This window comes from Nothobranchius furzeri, chromosome 2 (assembly GCF_043380555.1).
Source record: "Nothobranchius furzeri strain GRZ-AD chromosome 2, NfurGRZ-RIMD1, whole genome shotgun sequence".
NCBI classification, from domain to species: domain Eukaryota; kingdom Metazoa; phylum Chordata; class Actinopteri; order Cyprinodontiformes; family Nothobranchiidae; genus Nothobranchius; species Nothobranchius furzeri.
In genome coordinates this window covers 61,239,747-61,261,015 of record NC_091742.1, presented here as the reverse complement: position 1 = coordinate 61,261,015, position 21,269 = coordinate 61,239,747, and the positions used below count along the sequence as shown (strand labels likewise).

At 42.0% G+C, this 21,269-nt stretch overlaps 1 protein-coding gene across 5 annotated transcripts in view; it reads left to right on the top strand.

Annotated features, from left to right (window-relative positions):
• LOC107377236 (nck-associated protein 5) overlaps nucleotides 1–21,269 on the top strand; it is a 216,269-nt gene that overhangs the window by 125,056 nt on the left and 69,944 nt on the right. For all 5 annotated transcript variants that reach the window (XM_070547097.1, XM_070547098.1, XM_070547095.1 and 2 more), the window contains one exon: nucleotides 12,430–12,563. In XM_070547097.1, the coding sequence (XP_070403198.1) occupies nucleotides 12,430–12,563 (134 nt within the window). The remainder of the gene's footprint in view (nucleotides 1–12,429; nucleotides 12,564–21,269) is intronic.

The window sequence follows — 21,269 nt, the reverse complement described above, 5'->3', positions numbered from 1 at the left end:
CGATCTTGACCAAGCAAGCAAACATTGGTTCTTCCTGACCTCCTATTGGCTTTTACGTCTGTGATCGTGCTTCCCTTTTATTATTTTTACAAACATCAGTGGACGTTGCAGAAAAGTCTGTTTTTACAGTCAGGAATTGCAGTGCCATTATAATAAAGTTAACTTTTAAAATAGGAAGGACTTAAAAAAAAACAAAACAATAATTTAGACACCGAATTTAATTATTCCACCATCAGATGTCTGAAGGTGACACCTGTATGTGTCAGCTACTGCCTACCTGAAAGGACACCCTCTAATCTCAATGCAGCCTTGGAAAAACAAACCCTTCACAACACCTCAAAATTCTATTGAAGAATTGCATGAGTGAATGCTAATTATGACTTTAGAGAGGTACAACTGTCTGCTCACACTCTGGGTTGATGGAAGGATGAGCTATCTGTTCCAGACAGGGGAAGGGTGAAGGGTAGGGAGGAAGAAATGGAGGGGGGAGGGGGTATCATAAGCTCCATTTGAAATTGGGATTATCCCCGTTGGACTCCCTTCGCACTCTCTCTGGCATTCCTGGGAGGCTTCGGATCTCAGCCACGGATGACACTTGAACACAAAGCTGAGGGAAAGAGGCTGCTGCATGGAGGAGATAATGGTCAAAGTACTGCCAGGGTGAAGTGGAAACTGCTAACCAGGCGAAGGCCGCTAGCACCCCATGCTCACTTTTTCCCCTGACCCTTGTTTTAGCTAGCCAAGGAGCTAACCCAGATTTACAACAGCCATCTGAAGTTGTGCTCCTTTCTTTAAACATCCATTAATGTTTAAATGTGTGACATGATCAAAGAGGCATTGGAGCCACTCGTAAATGTCCTTCACCAAGGAGTTCCTCAGGGATGTGTTATTGGCACAATTACCTGCAGAAAAATGATGCAAGGGGCATTTTCACTACAGTACAAGGCGCTAGAGATCCCTGCGACAACCATAAAGGCCTAGACATGTGCAGCTCAGCAGCTGCCAGTGTGAATGAAACAGCATTAACAGCACATTTTACTGAGGAGTGCGTGCTTTAATTGGGTCTCCTGTTGTTTAACACGGTGGCTACTGGCACCGCCGGAGTGTAGCACTGCTGTTTTGGATCGTTGGGAGAAATGCATGAAAATTTTCTAACAGTTTGCTTGGCAATCAGTAATTAGGCTCCTATTTCACCGCTGACACGACCACACAGCATAGGCGGCTACTGATCTAGCAAAACAGTGAGTTTTCTCGGTTTCACGTGGTCCAACAAGCCCTGCTCTGTCAGAGCCGAGTCAAAGCGCCCTTTCACAGCCTCGTCGCTGCTGTAGGTTTCCTCTGGAATTCCTCACACCCAAACTGGAAGGCGTGGCTCGGGGCAAGGCTGCTCTCCGTCTCCCTCTTGCCTTTTGATGCCTCTCACAAGTGCAATCTAAGTCCATCAGGGGCAGGATGCAGGGTTTCCTGAGTCCACATGTTGGCTTGTAAAGGCATGCTCTGGTTTGGAGGTGGTTTGTGTGTGTGTGTGTGTGTGTGTGGGGGGGGGGGGGGGGGGGTTCCATTGAAAGGGTATTTAAGATTATGACCCGTTACGGCTGTCTAAACAACGTGTGGAAATAAATGACCTGGCTTTGAGACAAAATGGGCTTTGTTTTTCTTCGTGGATGCTCTCGGACAGCTGAGCTTGACGAGCTTCTCATGTGCTGACCATGCACCCACAGTTCATTCAGATGATTAGGCTGACGGCAACATTTGATGTCTTTGAATTTTAACGATATGAGCTATACGGAGATGGCAGTAGCACACAACGCTTTGGCCTAGCTAGTACCTCATCAGTCTTGAAATACACACACCCTGTTTCTCCAGAGGCCATTGAGGGTTAGGGTTCTGAGGTTATTTCTACCACAACTCGTGATGATAAATTGTACAACAACACACTCCTGAATGGGTTGGGTTACATTTGGCCTGTACTAGTTGTTTTGGTACCATTTGTTCTATCGTACTTTTCATCCTCATGTGAGCTCTTCATTTATTTCTCAGCTAAGAGGACAAATCCTTCCTTGTGCTGCAAATTTATTAGTCTCACTGACACACACACACACACACACACACACACACACACACACACACACACACACACACACACACACACACACTCACACACACACACACACACACACACACACACACACACACACACACACACACACACACACACTCACACACACACACACACACACACACACACACACACACACACACACACACACACACACTCACACTAACACACACACACACACACACACACACACACACACACACACACACACACACACACTTGGAATTTGCAGTGTTTGATGTCTTCATGATTAAATGAAGCACTACTCTTGAAGACTGTGGGAATCGGTGTGATTTCTCTAACTCACTCGTTTAAAATCCCAGTCCCTCTGGTGCTAGATAACAAGGTTAAGATAATGAAGTTCTTAAATTTGAGGATGTGAGTCGAAGCCCGGGAGCCAAGATGGGAATAAGCTATTCCCGTCTTTTTCCTAACAAAGCTGTAGAAGAACAAGCAGCTTCTCTGAAGAAGACATTGACATAAACAGAGTTTTACAGCTTTAAGGGTTGAAATGTGCGTTTTCTACTTAGCTGGGTCAGGTTTTACGAGAACGTCTTTTGGATTCTTGCTCAACACTGGAGTTGAAGCTGAACGAGCAGCAAGGGGCCCACACAGGAAGTGCTACTGATTAATGTTCCTTTAATGAGCTGCCAGACCAAAGTATGATCCTAGAGTGATTAATTAGCGTTTGATTGGTGATTTTTAAGAAACCGCCTTTCGTGTGGTTTTCTTGTTTTGCATCACTGTGTGCTTTCTGGAGATAAAGAAGTGTTTTGTTGGGGTGAGGGCGCTCAGAGACCTTCGTGATGTTCCTGACTGCTGTTTTGAGGATGTGTGACAGCGTGGAGGTTTGGGGTCTCAGGTGTTGTCCCTGCAGATTGGTCTTATCAGACGTGGGCAGAGGCCAGAGCCGAGATGGGACGTGTGCTGACAGCCGGGCCCAAATCTCCACACCGGGCCCTTTCAGTCTCCATCCATGGAGAGCTCCTGTGCAGGACTCAGAGAGAGCGTGGGTGGGGAGGGGGGGGAGGGGGGTTCCCTTGGCAATGATAAATGGGCCACTCATATGATTTAGCATATTCCTGGGGTGTGTGTGTTATTTGTCCCAGTGCCCGCGGCTCTGGGGGCAGAAGTGGTACGCTCTAATGTAGAGGCTCTCCATGATAATTGAATTGATGGAGCCCTGCGGGACTCGGCACGCTGACTTTTACTGAATAAAACGGTGTTTAGGCTCCGATTCATTTCTGCAGTAAGTCCATCTTATATTTCATGCGTTCAGACTGATCTGGAGCTGCTAAAGAAGTGTTTCGCACACTCCTCTGTGCTGTCTCCAATCTTCAAACACACAAAGTCACAAAATCAGGTTTTGTTTAATTGAATGCTTCTCAAAGAATACAGAATGATGTCTAGGTAAACAACACTGCTGCTCAAATGTGGCGTTTTAGCGAATTAAATGCATTTTTAAGAAGTACGAGCATAAACATGTGAACTTAAAAGCTTAAAAAGTACAACAAAAAAAGGAAAAGTGCTTTTTTTCAGTTTTTTGTCTCTTTCGTAGTTTTTGAAAATTGTTTTTGTCACCTTTAACATCCTATAGTAGTTTTGGTAACACATAAGGATCCCTTTATTGTTGTCTCCGATATTGTTAACTAAGTGTCCTTAAAGGTAGGACAAAGGGCCAGGGCAATGTCTGCTTAGTAATGCATTACTTAATGTTAACATTAGTTGTTAATGCTTTATTTAATAGTTTATTAATCCTTAATACTGCACTAAGTAATGTTAATAAATGGACCCTTATTGTAAAATTTTATCATTGTTTTATCTAAAATTGCAAAATAAAAGCAAAGCATCACCCAGAAGATGCAACTAAATGATTGTTGATGAGTTTTTTTTTATGTGTCTTTGTGAGGAAAGACAACATTTTGCATTACATTTGTTTTGGTCATTTAGAAGTTTTCTAGTTTTAGATCCCATTGTAAATGGCTTCTTGGACAGCCTCTGTTTGGAGAAATAGAGTTCAAATCTTTGCTAGAAGCTAGTCCGATTGCAGCCAAGACTAAAGTGTGTTGCTGCCATCATAATTTAACTCTGGCCTTTAAAATGTCACATTTAAATCTCAGGGTTTTATATTTTATAGTAATTTTAACCAAAATTTTACTTCTAGATTTGACCCCTGGGTGAACCAGAAGTGCAAGAGTCATGTCATGTAGATTTGAGCTGCATGAGTGTGGCAGCAACACACTTTGATCTTAGGTGCTTTGAACTAGCTGTTAGCTCATCAATCCTGTGATACATAATCTCTATTTCTCCAAACAGATGCCAGTCATTTGGCTAGTTAGTAATGATACACTCCTAAATGGTCCAGAAAATACCCTGTGATGTATTTTTTGTTGTTGTTTTGTGACATTTTGCCTGAACTGTTGTGGTACCTGCTGGGCCACCATACTTTTCATCTTTATGTGAACTCTTTTGTGTTCCTTCAGCTAAACGGACAAGTCAGGGACTGTGTTTCAATTGTTACTGAGCTCAGTCTTGCTGACACACCACACACACACACACACACACACACACACACACACACGCACACACACACACACACACACGCACACACACACACACACGCACACACACACACACACACACACACACACACACACACACACACACACACACACACACACACAATAGTATGTTTTATTTATGAACGAGGAACCTGTGCGCTGCTTTGTGTCTCTGATGTTTGCTGTTCTGATCCTCTGCCCCCCCCCCCCCCCCCCTCCCGAACAGCTCTGGGTCCTTTGATTAGGCAAAGAGCTCCAGCAGAGGAGGAGGAGGGGTTTCTGGGTAATGAACAGATTATTGAGCATCGCAGAAACACACACTCACAAGGATGTACTGCTACAGTAGAATCCCGGCCGTGTGTGCACTTAACCTGATAAAAGTGGCCTTTTACAGGAGATCTATGAGCAACAAGACCAGGCAGAAGGACTCTAATACATTTAGAGTGGATCTTCCAGGGTATCATGGGACAATATGGTGCCCAGTGCTTCCTAAGCATTCTAGCTTCTGACTTAAATAACCACAAAGATCCCAGATACCAAGTTAAGCCGAATGTTCCTAAAGTAAAGGTCTAAATAAATTATAGAGAACAGAAATAGATTTTTTGTTGATTATGTCTGGAAACCATCTCAAGTCCCCTCTCCTGCGTACTCGACCCTCCAATATTTCCCAACCTCACCTGCCTTTTGGGAAACTGGTTCAAATTTTAGAGATTATTCTCATGTGTATTCACTGAGCCACATTTATTTATTCATTTATTGGTTTATTTTGAACTCCTGTGGCACACTGCCCTCTAGAGGACAAACCCAGCACTGCTGGTTAAGAGGGAGGATTATCCTCCTCAGTGCTTGGATTAACTAGAGTAAATGTTCTCACAGGGAGAGTTGCCAAGCATGTTTTCTACTCCATGCAGTGTTGACTCAGTGGTTTATTCCCCTGGCATTGATGTTTGATTTATTGGCTGCTGGGCTTTTTCTACATGACACGTATAACAAACTTACCATTTACTGTGTCAGCAGACACACATGGTTCTTACTCTTTTCTGCACATTTTATTGTTTTTGAACCATTTCCCACCCTTTATGCTCACCAGAAAGCGTTCACAATTAGTTATTTTTCAGTAACATTGTAAAGTTTGTATATTTGCACCAAAAGGAGAGTCAGAATGTTGTGGTTTTTCAGTGTTTGAGACTTGTTAAAGTATCTGACAGGACTTGGGCATCAAATGATGATGGAAAGGGTTTGATTAATCACTTTTCATATAACTATTTCGTATATACATCTTGTAACTTCTAAGAGAGAAAACTCCAAGTTGTGGACATTTTCTGAGCTTTTTCCATCCTCTTTGACTGTAGTACCCATTATGACCACCAGATGATGACAGACTACCTTTAAAGATTCTTTGGTGTGGAAGATTTGGATAGAAGAAAAAATCCGAATCTGATCCTATAGATCAGGGGTGGGCAATTATTTTTTCCATGGGGCCACATGAGAAATAGAAAATATTGTGGAGGGCCGCAGGCCAAAAGGCTGAAGTCAATTATGCATAATATTAATGGTATTTCTTTATAAAAAGCAGTAAATACCATTGTTTCTTCAAGCTGGTAAGAGTAGACTATATGTTATAAATGAGCAAAAAGGAAAAAGTGAGGTTGGCTTACAAAAATGTGATTTATTCAAATTTCCCAAGGCAATGGTAAACAAAGTGCGCACATTTGGTTTTTGTTAAACAATTGTGACTTCTATTAGTTAACAGTTTCAGTCACATTCACTCCAAAACACATTCTGAGTTTCAAATATTGTTGGAAAGAGGTTCTTAGCATTCTACAGACACACAGTATTGTCTGTAAAATAAAATCACTGAACTGTGATCTTGAGAAAGAGGTTTAAAAAAAGTGTCCCAGTTCACTGCTAGTTGCCTACATTTGTGGTCCAAACACCTTATTTTGTGTTTTTAAGCAATTTTTTTCTTATTCAGTGAGAGAAATCCAGTCTCTGCTGGGCTTTAACGAGTGCATCAAAGTCAGGTTGGATGTCTGAGGTGGAGAAGCGAAGCACAGCTGACAAATGATCATCAGTGAGAGAGGATCTATACCTGGATTTTGTAAACTTCATCATTGAAAATGTTTGTTCACAAATGTAGGTAGAGCTGAAGAGAACCAACATCTTCTGAGCATGTCTCTTCAGGTTTGGAAAGTTCTCCTCCTTAAGAGAAGAGTAGAAATCCAGCAGAGATCCTGAATCTCTGCTTTCGAGTCCCAAACCCTCTTCAGCACTTTCCCCAGGCTGAGCCATCTGACAGCTGTGTGGAGTCCTCCAAAAGAGCCACAAACTGTCTGTGATTCATCGCCCGCGCCCTGATGAAGTTTATTATTTTAGTAACAACATCAGTAACATGGTTGATTTTTAGCACTGACTTGCACAACACATGTTGGTGTATAATACAATGCAAAAACACCTATTTTTGATCTGCATCGATTTCTGTCACTTTATCTTGCATGCGTTTCAAAAGTCGACATTTTTCCCTGTAAAGCCGGGCGGACACTGTGCGACTTTTTCACTTGTAGCACTCAGCTTCAGCTCAAACTGTACGACTTCCTCGCAGAGCAGATCTCACGAGTCATGTGCTCACACTGTACGACCCAGTTCTCGCATGCGACCTGACTGCTCACACTGTACGTCTGGTAGCAACACGTCGGCCCTAAAATGTGCTAAAAATAGCAGTTTTTACTCAACACGTCAGAGTTTTTTATCTTGTCTTGCCTGTTGTCCTTCGGGAGTGCTGCTGGAGGACACACAGGGATTTATGGGGGTTGGATGAGGAAAACGAAATAAAGAAAGTGAATCTGTGTTTTGTGATCAGTTTAATTTGACATGAACACGACAAACACGCTTTCTTGACAATATTTGTGAGTAAAAAAAACGTGTAGAAACAAAAACGAACAGCGTGTGTTATTAGGGAAATAGCGAGCGACAAGCGTTGATGCAGGATTGCGCGCGCATGCGCCGTGAGCGGTTCTGATACTTTTTTGGGTCGCAGCTGCTCGCAGCGCCGCTTCAACAGTGCGATACCCTCACGAGGGACGAGCGAAATGTTAAACACACCAGAGTGCGACCTCACGACTGCTGATCGGCGGCTGGTCACGTGGTGTTAATCGCCTCTCGTAACCCCCTGTACACTACACGACCGCTCGGCGCAAAACTCGCCCCGATGTCGTGGATTCTCGCACGACTGGAAAATCGGCTCAAAAAAGTGAAAAAGTCGCACAGTGTACGCCCGGCTGTGACAGTCTCTCCCATTTCAATCCCAGAGTGTCCGTGCACGCATTTACCTCTGTAAAAAGATCACTCCCTGTCGTTGTCCCTCTCATCGACCGCATTGCTGCCCGCTCCTCTGTGAGCTTGAAGTCCGTTATCCCCCGGACAAATACGAGCAGCTGGGCTGTGTCCCGGACATCACAGCTCCCGTCTAATGAGAAAAAGTCAAAACTTGCCACTTCACGTTGCAGCTGAAGCTCCAGGTTCCCCGCAATGTCCTCGATCCTCCTGGTCACGGTTCGCTGTTTTTAGCTATTTTGTGGGATATCACAGAGCTGGTCCTGGTTGCTGCATCCCTGGATGTGTGAAGCTTAGTAAAACAGCCTTGCTGCTTTTGCAACTTTGCTAGCAAAGCTTCGGATGTCCGTGCCCTCTCAGCATCAGACAAGTTCTTGTATTTTTCCGAGTGTTTCTTGTCGTAATGCCGACTCAAATTGTAGTCCTTAAACACGGCAATCTCCTCCCCGCAAACCAAACACACGGTTTTACCTCCGACTTCATTAAAAAAAAATACTTAGCAGTCCAATTTTTGTTGAAAATCCTGCATTCGGCATCTTTCTTTTTTTTTTTTTTTTTTGCATGAGCGGACATTTCTCAGGCTACAATCACCATGTCAACCGCGGGCACTTGTTGCTATACGTATTGCGTCATTGTGCACGTAAAAAACAACTTCAAAATAAAAGCAATGCAGCCTTAGCCCATGCATGAGGTAAAATGAGAAAATACATTTATTTTGTAATTTCCAATTAACCTTACGCGGGCCGGTCAAAGTCAACCAAAGGGCCGGATGTGGCCCGCGGGCCGTAAAATGCCCAGGTCTGCTATAGATTGATTAGAGTCATACTGATAAGCTGTTAAATGTTCTGCAAAGTGTGTGTGTGAAAACAACTTTTTAATAAAACAAAGCAGTTCTATGCAGATCCAAAACAACAATTCTCTGAACTTTTTCATCTCAAATTAAAGGAAAAGAAAATATCTTTGTGATGAAAAGGTGCAGAAAGAGTTATAAATAAATTACTAAAGACTGTGATAGAATAAAATGGGGAAGGTAAAATTTATTAGCATTACTATGACCTTAATTATAAATGAATCCTAAGGTGCATCATAATTTACAATAATAGTGATGCAATGGGTTGAGCCTTAAAACATAATTTTAAATTGATTGATTTTTCATTTTGAAAGGAATTTCAGCGTAAAAGTTTTAGTTATTTTGGGAGGAATAGAGATTTAAGGTTGCAAATTGCAGTCTGTATGGCTGATGCCTTTACACACTCTTCGACTCATTTTTAAAGAGTAACGAAATGTACTTGAAACTTAAAATCAACAGAATAAACACCAAAGTCCTGAAAAAAATTACCTTTTGTTGTCCTAAACAGAACTTTCAGTCTCAAACAGGAAGCACGCTGACAGTCAACACGTTAACAACACATTTTAATGAAGTATCAAAGCTTTGTATTTGGACAGAAATGAAGGAAAGCTGCAGGGCATTTATGAAAACTGATTATTTTCAGCGAAAATCTGCAGAGAATCCATGCTCATTTTTCCCAAAAGCTACAGGAAAAGCCAGTTCAGGGGAACTGAAGAGCAGCATGCAACACCGAAGCCACAGGTTGGAGACCACTGAGCTGACCAAAGTAGCACTGGACCATGTTGAAAAATGTGTGTATTCTCAGAATGCTGGATCACTTCACTTGATGTCACCCATTCGTTTTTGTTCAAGATTCGTAGAAGGCTCCTTTCTTGGCTTTCTCATCTCCAGATAGCGGACCTTATTTTTCTGGTTATTTACTTCCAGAGGAGAAAGACTGGTCACACTCTAACTCTACTGATACACTCCCAAAAATGACCAACGTTCAAAAGGTTGGTTTATATAGAAAGCTGGTACACGTAACACACCTTGAAATCCCTGAAAGCTCCCCTCTGTGGTTGTCAGTCAAAAGGGCCCTGAATACATTTTTATCCATAGCTCGGCCCCACCCACTTGGTGACATGGTTCATTTCTATTGGATCAGTACACGGAAATGTGTACGGACCAAGCCCCCATAATTCGGGTCTGGATATGAAGCCAAACAGGAAGTGACAAAAATGGCAGTTCCACCCTCATCCGCTGGGGGCTGGTTTCAGAAGCGAGCAAATCCTCATTGACTCCCATGTTAAAAATACCAATTTCACAGCAGAAATAAACATGTTTACAGCCTGGTACCAAAACATGTTTTAGGTGTAATAGGTCTAGTTTATACTCATGACAACTCTGAGGGGGGTGAATTTTTTTGTCACTCTTCTGTTTAAGTGAATTAAATTCCCAAAATTCTGTATAATTAATGAGCATCAGCCCCACCTGACCGCAGAGCTAGCTCCGGGGAAAGGCCTCAGTCTGAGCCTCGGCCTCGCCTGAAAATTGTTTCGCCATTTTCAGTCTCTCAACTTAGACCAGTAGTTGTAGCGTTTGTGTATTCTTTTTTGGATATTATTTGTGCAATTGTTGGACAAAATGACTTACTGTGGCATTAATTGCACTAACAGAGCATCCAATGAGTCTCCACTTCATTTTTTGCAGTAAGTAAAATTATATTTATGTATTTTAGGTCACTGCTGCTCTTGCACTAGCTGAGCTTAGATTTTAACATGTACTGTTTAACCATGACATTTAAATGTAATAGGGTAAAACCCAGTGCATTTAACATAATGCTGCATTTTTGAAAATGGGTTGAAATATAACAGGTTGGTGGAACTGGGTTCCGACTATTGGTATTGTCTCCTCCCTTCAGCGGCAGCTCTGCACATCTCTGACCACAGCGGCGCCTTTCTGCTGCGCGGCTGCCGGCTTGTGGAGCTCTCGGTAGACCTCTGTGTTCTACCCGGTTCTCCCCAGCGGTCAGCCCGGCGTATCTCTGACTCAGAAGCTCTGGTGTTGTGCACAGTTAACTCTGGTTGTAGCTAGGTTGCTACCTCTGTTAGCTTAGCTCCCACCTCCGCGTTAGCTTTGGGTTAGCTTGTAGCTACATCGCTTCAGTTCGGTGGGTGTCATCATTTTATCCCAGCCATACAGCCCCATCCTCAGCTCCACCTCTTTTCCCTTTTATGGAATTGTCTGGGCTTGATGGAACCTGTGACACGGTCAAAATGGCGGTGGTGGGAACCTCCCATTTTGGCGTAAAAACTTATTATTGGAGCCTATGGAAACGAATTTCGAGTATGTTTGTCGATGGTACGGACATGGCTGTATGACATGTCTTCATACTATATGGAAAGTTGTGGATATAATCTGGGTGTTGTGGCTATTCTGAGATGGAAGAACAAACAGTGATATCCTCATTGAAGTGGACAGATTATTTCACACAGTCTGATAGGAAGCTGAGTGACGTCATGTAAAGTTACCCAGTAGTCTGAGAATATACAAATTATTCAACAAGAATCTTCAACATTTCGCAGGAACTTATTTCCACGTGTTTCTAACGCATCCAGCTCCATGAGCTGTCGACCCTCCTTCATTCAGGCAGGTTATCAGCTTAAAGCTAGGTCAACAATCTTTGTGGCTCATGAACTCTCACCCTTGAGGTGTCCTCTGCACTTTGTTCAAAATATTTTAGAAAATTATCAATCACTGTATTTTTTGTTTTACTTCATATTTTTTTACTTGCCTGAGGAGCGTGTAAGAATCTGTATATTTGCAGCATTTATGCAGAAATATGTAGACGTTCCTACAGGTGTTGCCCTCTCAATGACCTCTGAATGGTCCAGAAGTGGTAACATTTGCTGATGATAGTGATCTTTATGCCTGTGATTATGCTACATCAAATTTAACACATTGCAGCCGTTTTAAGAAGGCAACAGTGTACTTACTGGTTTAGGAAAAAACAAAAAACAAAACAAAAAAAAAGATTCTATTCTATTTCTCCAAACTGAGTTCATTCCAGAATTAAAAATAGTTCTGAACTGGCTAATCTCTAACTTTCCACTACATTTCTGCTTTGTAATATAAACCCAGTCAACAACAGGCCCATAGTAGCCAATTTTACTCAAAAATTACAGTTTTTTTTGTTTTAAGTCACAAAAACAACTTTATAAAGATCAAAAATAGAATGCAAGATTGTGTTTGGAATTGGCAAAGCTCTGGAGTGATGCCGCCTGGCATTTTGTGTGAACTTTCTTTCCTGCAGGCGAAATGAAGGAAGCTTCATTCTCTACAATCCAAAGGTAACAACACACTGTCACAAGCAAAGCCAGCCTGGCGGCTTAAATGTCATCGTGGCCTTATGCTCTTTTTTTTCACACCTGAGGCATTAGAAAAGGGCCCGAAAGACTGCTGAGATGCTTTGGTGATCGTGTCGCTTAAAACATTCTGTTTTTACTTTCTGTACCCCAGAAAAACGACAGAATTGGCTTTTGGGTGATGCATCTCTGAAACTGAAATGAAATTCCCTTCTTCTGCAGCGAGAAAAGCTGATCCACGAGCTAGAGGAAGAGCGACGCCTGAGACTGGATAGCGAGAAGCGTCTCCGGGAAGTGACGGAGGAGTCGGAGCTGGAACGGGCGCAGATGGTGTCGCTGCAGCAGCAGTTTTCCAGGTAAAAACTTGCCTAAAAGCTCAAAACTTAAATAAAAATTGATTTTGTTTTTTACCTTCAGTGAGAAGCATTATCTTTTTAATTAATTAATTTATTTTTTTTATTTTTTTAATACAACTCAAGGTTCCAGCATAAGAACCAAGGTGATGTGGTGAAAGGAAGGGGTTTTGGTGATAATACGGGCTGCTGAATTCTGGACCAGTTGCAGTCCAGTCCCATTTCCCATCTTCCCTTCATTTCCAAAATTCTAGAGAAAACGTTGCATCTCAGCTGCACTCCCATCTTACCCGCAATAACCTTTATGAACATTTTCAGTCTGGCTTCCATCCCCACCGCAGCACAGAAACAGCTTTCATCAAGATCACTAACGACCTACTCATTGCTGCTGATTCTGGTTTAATCTCTATTCTCATTCTCCTCGATCTGAGTGCGGCCTTTGACACCATTTCTCATCCCATCCTCCTCAATAGACTCTCTTCCTTAGGCATCACTCACACCCCCCTCCGCTGGTTTCAGTCTTACCTTACCGGCTGCACTCAGTTCATCCAGTTAAAATCCTTTTCCTCAAAACCCTCCCCAGTCAAGTCAGGCATGCCCCAGGGCTCTGTCCTGGGGCCCCTCCTCTTCATAGTCTATCTCCTCGCTATCGGCAATATCTTCCACAAATTGAATATCCAGTTCCACTACTTCGCGGATGACACCCAGCTCTACATTTCCAGTAAACCCAACTCAACTCTCCCACCATCCTCCCTTACCCTCTGCCTCTCAGAAATCAAATCCTGGTTCACCTCCAATTTCCTCAAACTCAACGGCAATAAAACTGAACTTCTTCTTGTTGGTACCAAATCCACCATCGCCAAATCTGACAGCTTTTCTTTAACTATTGACAGCGCCACAGTCTCTCCCTTCCCTCAGGTCAAGAGTCTGGGTGTCATCCCCAACAGCTCACTTTCTTTTCATGCTCACATCAATAACATAACTTGGTCAGCCTATTTCCATCTTCATTCCATAAACCGTCTCCACCCCTCCCTTACCCCTCACACTGCCCCCATTCTCGTCCACAGCCTTGTCATCTCCCGTCTCGATTATTGTAATTCACTTCTTTATGGTCTCCGCAAAAAACTCCATCATAAACTGCAACTGGTCCAGAATTCAGCAACCCGTATTATCACCAGAACACCTTACTTTCACCACATCACCCCGGTTCTCCAGCAGCTTCACTGGCTTCCAGTTAAATTCAGGTCCATCTTCAAAATTCTCCTCCATACCTTCAAACCTCTCTCCTCCATATATCTCAGACCTTATAAGTGTTAACACCCCCTCCCGTTCTCTCAGATCTTCTTCCTCCATCCATCTTGCTGTTCCTTCTGCCTGTCTCACTACATGGGGAGCAGAGCTTTCAGCTGCTCTGCTCCCCATCTCTGGAACTCACTCCCCCCAGACATCAGGGACATTGACAATTTCACCCTTTTCAAAACCAGACTCAAAACACACGTTTAAATCTGCCTATGACCTCTGATTTTATTGAACTGTTTCTCTCTTTGTTTTTTCTTCTTTGCATTTTATTGTTGTTGTATTGTTGTTTTAATGCATTTTCTGAATGTATTTTCTGTCAAGTGACCTTGGGTGTTCTGAAACACGCTTTTAAATAAAATGTACTATTATTATTATAAGAATGAGGTAAAGCATGGTGGCAGTAGTTTCATAGTATGGGCCTTCTTAATTAGTAGTAGTGGTAGTATGATGGTTGTAGCCTGACCCCTACTTCACATTGGAGGCATCAGCATTGTGGAATGGCAGTGAAACAGTTTACTCGTGAGCTGCGCTGTGTGCCAGTGCACACCGGGTGAATCTCAGCCGCGGTGCAGCTTCTCCGTTATTTCCCTCTCTGGACTTGCAACATCACAAGATCCCTCGAGACTTCAAAGGTCACGGTTGTTTATGCCATCGGCCATTAAACCAACAAGAAGGAAGTCAAGCTTGTTATCACTGTTTGATGTCATGATGTTGTTCCTCTCCATAGCAAAAAAATAAATAAAACAGATATAAAATTGCATTGCGGCAATAAAATTTTATTTTGAAAATTACCAGAAATTTTACACTGAAACAATATGTGATTTGCTGTCTAGCCCCATGTTAACTGCAGAAATTGACATGTCCCAGAAGCGGTTTGTGGCAAAAATAGAACCCTATCATATCTTCAGCTGTGCAGTAAGCCGCTTCTGGGATGCACCAGAAAATGTCCACGTCGTGGCAGGTTTGAATCATCCCATCGACCATTCGGCACCGCTGATGCTTCCAGTGTGAAGTAAATGGTAAGTCTTCATTCCAACGTAGGATTTACATTTCATCAGTGCAGCACAGTGGTGATAGCGTTATGGTTTGTAGCTATTTTGTTGCATTTGAAGTATTAGTGTAATTACTAATACACTGTAAAATCTGATTTGTTCCGCTTACTTGAAAAAAGCATGCAAACACTTAAAATAATAAGTAAACAGGACTATGCAATTATGTGTTGGAGCTACTAATACTTAAAGTAAGATAAACTGAATACAAACTAGTGCGAAGTACTTAGAAATTTGTTTTGTGAACTAGTTGTATATACTTAAGCAGTAGTAAACTGTAAGCAAATATTTCAGTACTTTGTACTAGTTTGTTTTAGTAATACTTACATTTAAGTGTATTTGACTTTGTATACATCAGTAGTTCCAACATATAGTTACCTAGTGCTGTGTACTTATTATTTTAACTGTATAAAAATTCTAAACAGAACAAGTTATTTCTGTTGAATGAATTGTCAAAGAGAAATAAAAGTAGTGTGTTTAATTTTTAGTCAACCTCTTTTTGCAGATATGCAAAACTATGGATCCATTTCCCCAAGAAAGATATTGTGTTTTGGTTTGAACTCTATAATTGGATTCTCTCATCTAATTTTAGATGTTTATCCATTGGCTTTGCATCTTTCTAACCTTTGACATCTTCTTCAGAGAACATGTCATCAACAAAATAATCAACGGATTGGTTCTTTTTGTGGAACACATCCAGAAAATGTTGAAAAAATGCTTTCACTGTAACTTTTGTGACCTCTGCATGCAGACCTTGTCCTTCCATAGCGCAGCCATTGAACCGTAACCACAAATCAGAAGTCATATGCCGTAATTAGGCGATAGGCATTCAGTGCTTCTCTTGTGCGGGATTTCTCATTGAATGCTTATCTTCTCATTAAAGTTGGTGGAGAAAATCCTGCATGTTTTAATGGTCCCAGCCTAACGGTGCTGACGAGGGCAGAGCCACCGTCTGTGGTGGTAATTGTGGGGGGTGTTGAAGTATTTAGAAGCCATTGCCAAGATTTATCACATATTTAAAATGGTCCAATGATGCCTCTGAACGGCGTTTCCCTCATTTGGTTAGTGCTTGAGAGCTGCTAAGCTTTTAATGTCATGCTCGAGGGTCGTGAAGCAGCAGTTTTCCGAGGGGAGTAATCATAATTCTGTTCAATTCTCTTGAGTTAAACCAGTCAGTGGAAAGTTGTGTAGAATGTGACCTATCTAGGGTCTCCTCCAGCTGTTAAAGCCAAATCATAACGAGGCCTCGTTGTCTGAAGCAGTTTTTATTTCCTACATAGCTGGCGGCACCTGTCTACATCCCCTATTTGGCTTTAGTTGATGACATGGTGGACATAACTCGCTGACTGATTTTATGTCAAGCAAATCCGATCGTATCTGAAGCGATACAAACTCCCTCAACTCCTAAAAAGTAACAGCGAGTGATTCTGCGATGGATTAGCAGATAAGAGAGCAGCAATAGGAGACGGTACAGCAATTCTGTGAAGAGGAAAATGTTGATTGGGTCCTGCACAGGTTTCCACGGAGACGGATAGATTTGTCGGGCCTAGGAGGGGTCGCTTAGATGGATGGTTCTCATTGGGTGTCAGGCATCGAGGATGTGGCTCGGTGTTATCAGAGCAGAGTCTGGTTTCATTCCACTGGTGCTTCTGTGTCATCAATGGATTGTTTTAATTCCTGTGAATCTGATTGTCTACTTCTGAAAACTTTTAGTTTTTATTAAGTTTAGACTTTTTTTGTATTAAGCTTTTGCAGTGTTCATCGAAATCTCCTTCAGGCATTTTAACTCCGTTTAGATTATTACAAAGTCCTTCACCTCCTTGCCTCATCGGACCATGACAGGTTTTTGCTCAGTATTTGCAAAGAATTGTCTACTTCCTCTTCTTCACTGACAAGCTAACAGGATTCATTCTCACTGTCAACATTCTAATCTTTAAAAGATGTATAGAACTTATCTGAATGTGAATGAGTGCTGCTACCTGGCTCCTCAGTGGATTACCATGCTAATCTGTCATGTCAGGACTTGATAACAGATGGGACACCATTGAGGTGGCTTGAGTTGACAACTCACACGGCAGTGAAAAGCAAAAATTCGTCCAGGCTGCATATGACAAATGTCTTTCTGTACTCTACTGGTTTATGCATTCACACGCCTCCCACATAGATCTACACATGCTGCAGCCTCTGCAAGTCGTCCAGCAGCCATTTGCATCCCTGCTTTGGAATCCCATCCCATATCTCCTTATTGATTTATTGATTTAGATGTAATATTTGTTTCATGTTAAGGGAATTGAAACTGCAGTTTATTGACGTCTTTTCAAAATAACACCCACAAATCACGTTAAGCGGGCGTACCAATCTTTTAAAAAGACCGGGATCAGTTTGACCTCGGGCAACAATTGATTTGTGTACGGCTAATTAATCACAGTTTTGCTTTGAGCCATGGCGATGGAAGGGAGACTGGGCCCGACTGAATTTGATGGTGAAAGCTGGCATTTTTGAAACTCACTGAGTCAAATTTGAGTAAACGTGTTGTATTTGAGCTTGAAAACAAACCTCTATGCCTGATTGTTCTTTTATCCAATAAATCCCAGAACTAGAATAACTTTTCTCTGAAGTTAGTGACCACTCAGCTCCAGACATAAGTGTACACACACACACCCTCCCCCAGCCAGTTGGGCTCTTATCCTGCTGTGGGTCACATGCCCAACCCCTCCTTACTCTGGTCAACCCCCCAAAGCTTCCCCACCACTCGCAAGTCTTGCTGTTGTTAAACTCAAATGGATCAGTGGAAGACTCAGCAGTCTCATCTGGTCCACCATAAACAACTTGGACATCTAGGGACCAGACGAGGACAGGACAAGAGAGAGACAAAATATGGGGACATAACAGAGCATTTTGGTTATTCGATAAATAATTAGTTGGACATCTTATGGCCTTGTGTCCCTATTTCCAGCAACAAGACAAGATTACCAATGAAGACACATTGGGGCCACCATGAGCCTCGTGTTGGACTTAAAGATGCAGAAGAAGACTTTTTTAGCCTTGGGTGGCATCTCTTTGGTTTCTGATCACTGAATTTTCTCCCCCATTCTTCTTAAAGACTTTATTTTGCTCATTGTCCTGCCTGTTGTGGAGATTAGGCGCTTTCAGAAAAGGAGAACTTGAGGCCCTCAGGTCTGTAACATATTCAAGGTAAACCAGATTTCTAAAAGTCAACTGGAGATTGTTCTTCTTAAATTGGTATTACTATTCCACAGGTAACTTGAAGGACACATGTGCGCATTGTCAAAACCAAAGCGTTTACAGCCGACTTGCTCCACTTGACATTGAATCATTACGGTCTTGAAGGGCCCTCTTCTGGGCAGGATGTGGGAGACTTACGGCTAGACTAACAACAGCAGCAGACGATGACGGCCGCCTGCAGATGTATTCTCCCTGCACATTACTCAGTATGTGAGAACATGTGTGCACCCATACATATTCAGTGTGTGTGTGTGTGTGTGTGTGTGTGTGTGTGTGTGTGTGTGTGTGTGTGTGTGTGTGTGTGTGTGTGTGTGTGCATGTGTGTGCATGTGTGTGTGTGGCATAGATGATGTAAACAGGCAGGAATGGCTTTCAAGTCTGGACATGTTGTTTGGACGGTCACGCTCAGGTTGATCCCTCCACGGTCCGCAGAGTAAAGTTTCAGAGCTACTGTACATGCTACTCTCATTACCATTCCAGCGGACGGCACAGCTGGACCGCTGTTCTCAGAGCGAGCCGTTTGTCCATCAATGCCCCCGCCCCTTCAGCCTAATCGCCCACGTATCCTACCATGCCTGGCTCGAGCGTTTGAATTTTGGTGGCGACTGCGGGATTTGCCTAGAAGAAACAGGGCCTCTGTTCAAAACGACACATCTGGGGTCATTAACAGGATGAAGGTGGTCGGTCTTTTGAAGCTACTTCCTTATGAGAAGAAGGGATGTTAAACAGATAATGGCTGTCTGGACTATTTTGGAAACACCTCATGTTTAAGGGATTTGTTGGTTTGCTTGAGTCTCTCCTTTTAGCTTGATATGAACAGAGAATTATGTCCCCTTGAACTTAATTTGGGTTATTGTGCTTTATCGCTAAACCACCGGCCCTTAGGACCACTATGACATCAATCCCATGGCTTTACTTTAAAAGGGGAGCACTGCACTCATTTACTAAGCTCTACACTAGTTTTGTGTGTCAAACTCTTTTTTTCTACTTGTAATTGTGTCGCGAATACTTGTAATTCCCGCCATGGATTAAACACACTGGTTATGATGTTTGTAGGCTGCTGAAAGAGGTCAGATTACAAGCTTCTGTGGAAGTAGGGCATCCATCCTCACACCGGGATGTAGGGCCTGTTTTATCCAGCTTGTATAACTGGTTCTCATATACTGTAGCCTAAAGCTGATACAGCATGTTACTGACCAAATGGTTGTGGTATAGATTTGTAGAGTGGCTGACGTTGGCTGCACTGTATGTATGATACAAGCTCTGAAATATAAACAGTATGGCTGAAAATACTAGTCTTAGAAAACATATCAAAATTATTGAGTTTTATTTAAACAAATGTATTTCTGCACCATTTCCAGTGGAATTTCTATCAATACATTTCAGGATGTCTGTAACTTTATTTTGATATTTTCTTTGGACCAGGACCATTGATGAGAGTCAGTCGCATCTAAAATATCATGATCTTAGCTGCCAGTGATATTTCTGAACAATCTGCAAAATTTCAGGTTGGAGTTCATGTTTAAAAATAGTTTTTTGTGTCAGAACAATGGCTGTGCTCTTGCAAAAATAGTTTGAGTCACAGGAAACAGGATGTGTGACCTTTTAGGGGTGTCCCGTACTGATACACTTTACTCCCTTAAGTCCAGTAGGGCGCGTTATCACTGCTCTGGTGAGTTTTGGAGTTTTGTATCTGTTTTTGATTCTGATGGGTTTTATAGCTTGTGTGGTGACATGGATAATGAACAGTACGACTGATAATTTTTAGAATATTTTTGGGCTATGGCTATTTAGACCAAATTGTGGGGGAAAAAATAATCCATGCAGAATCAAGCTGTTTTTGGTGATAAAGATTAAATATAGCCAGGTTTCATAGTACAAACTGAATGTGAACATATATTTATGAGATTATGCATATTTTCTGGAGACAATTTAGTTTCTTAATGCCATATTTTTCCCCAGTTTGTCCTCATTTCATAGACAATTTGGTCACCAGTTTTCACACATTTTTCCCTTTTTTTGAGTCAAAAAAATTAAACTGAGAATAATTTGAGATGACTGTTATATTTTCAAGAACCAATATGTCTTGCAAATTTCTCAATCATATTGAAAATATCTGATACACATGAACAAGGCTTTATGACTCCTCTAACAATACTGAGAATTCTCACATTTTAATGACATTAAAGGGATATTCTACCCCAAAGTTGTTGCCATATTCCCCATAGAGAACCTAAATCACATCCTTCTACTTCCGGATCATGGGTCCCCGGAAGAACAAAAAATGAGTGCAAGTCAATGGTGCTAAAAATGCAATTTTCCAATTCTGCTTGTTATGTGTCATGGATTTCACATATGATGTCCGTGAATTTAAAGACACATTTGATACCAAGAAAGAACTTATTTTCAAATGGGGTTTTGTGAGAAAATAAGTCCAGGACTACAAATGTGCATCACCAAAGTGACATCATCAAACAAGACACGGAGAAAAACAGATGGAAAATAGCTGTAAGTTTAGCGAATTTAAAATCCTTCTTTCAGAAGGAATGAACTACTAAAAATCTGACCCTGTGGTAAGTAGCAGCTATGCTAGGGGACAGGAGATTCTGTGGTGACGTCATTTATGCGAGGTACCGACGTCTGATTTGTAATCATGCTAATTACGAACATTTACAAGCTGATAAATCTCGAAGTACATGACTGGCGTGGTCAAAACACTCATCATTAATTTTCATTTAAATTGCAGTTCAACATATTGCGATCCATGGCGTAAGGCAAAGCGGAAATAGCGTTTTTAGCCCAACTGACTGATTCATTTTTCCATTCTTCCGGGTACCCGTGAGCCGACCGGAAAGGGAGGAGACTTAGGCTCCCTACTGTTAGATAAGTGGGAAAGAAACAATTTGTAACCAACCAACCAATCAAGTAATTCTCCTGATCCGGCAGTACTTCTTTAGCCTAGCTTTAAAGCACAGTAAGTGAATGGTACCAACTAGCCTTGGGTGTGAAAAAGTCAGTAAAATTACTCAATAGGTATCCAAATTCTGTTTGGTGACCTCAATAATCACCACTTTAGACTTGCACCTTTCAGCTTTGTCATAATTTAGCCCCAAGT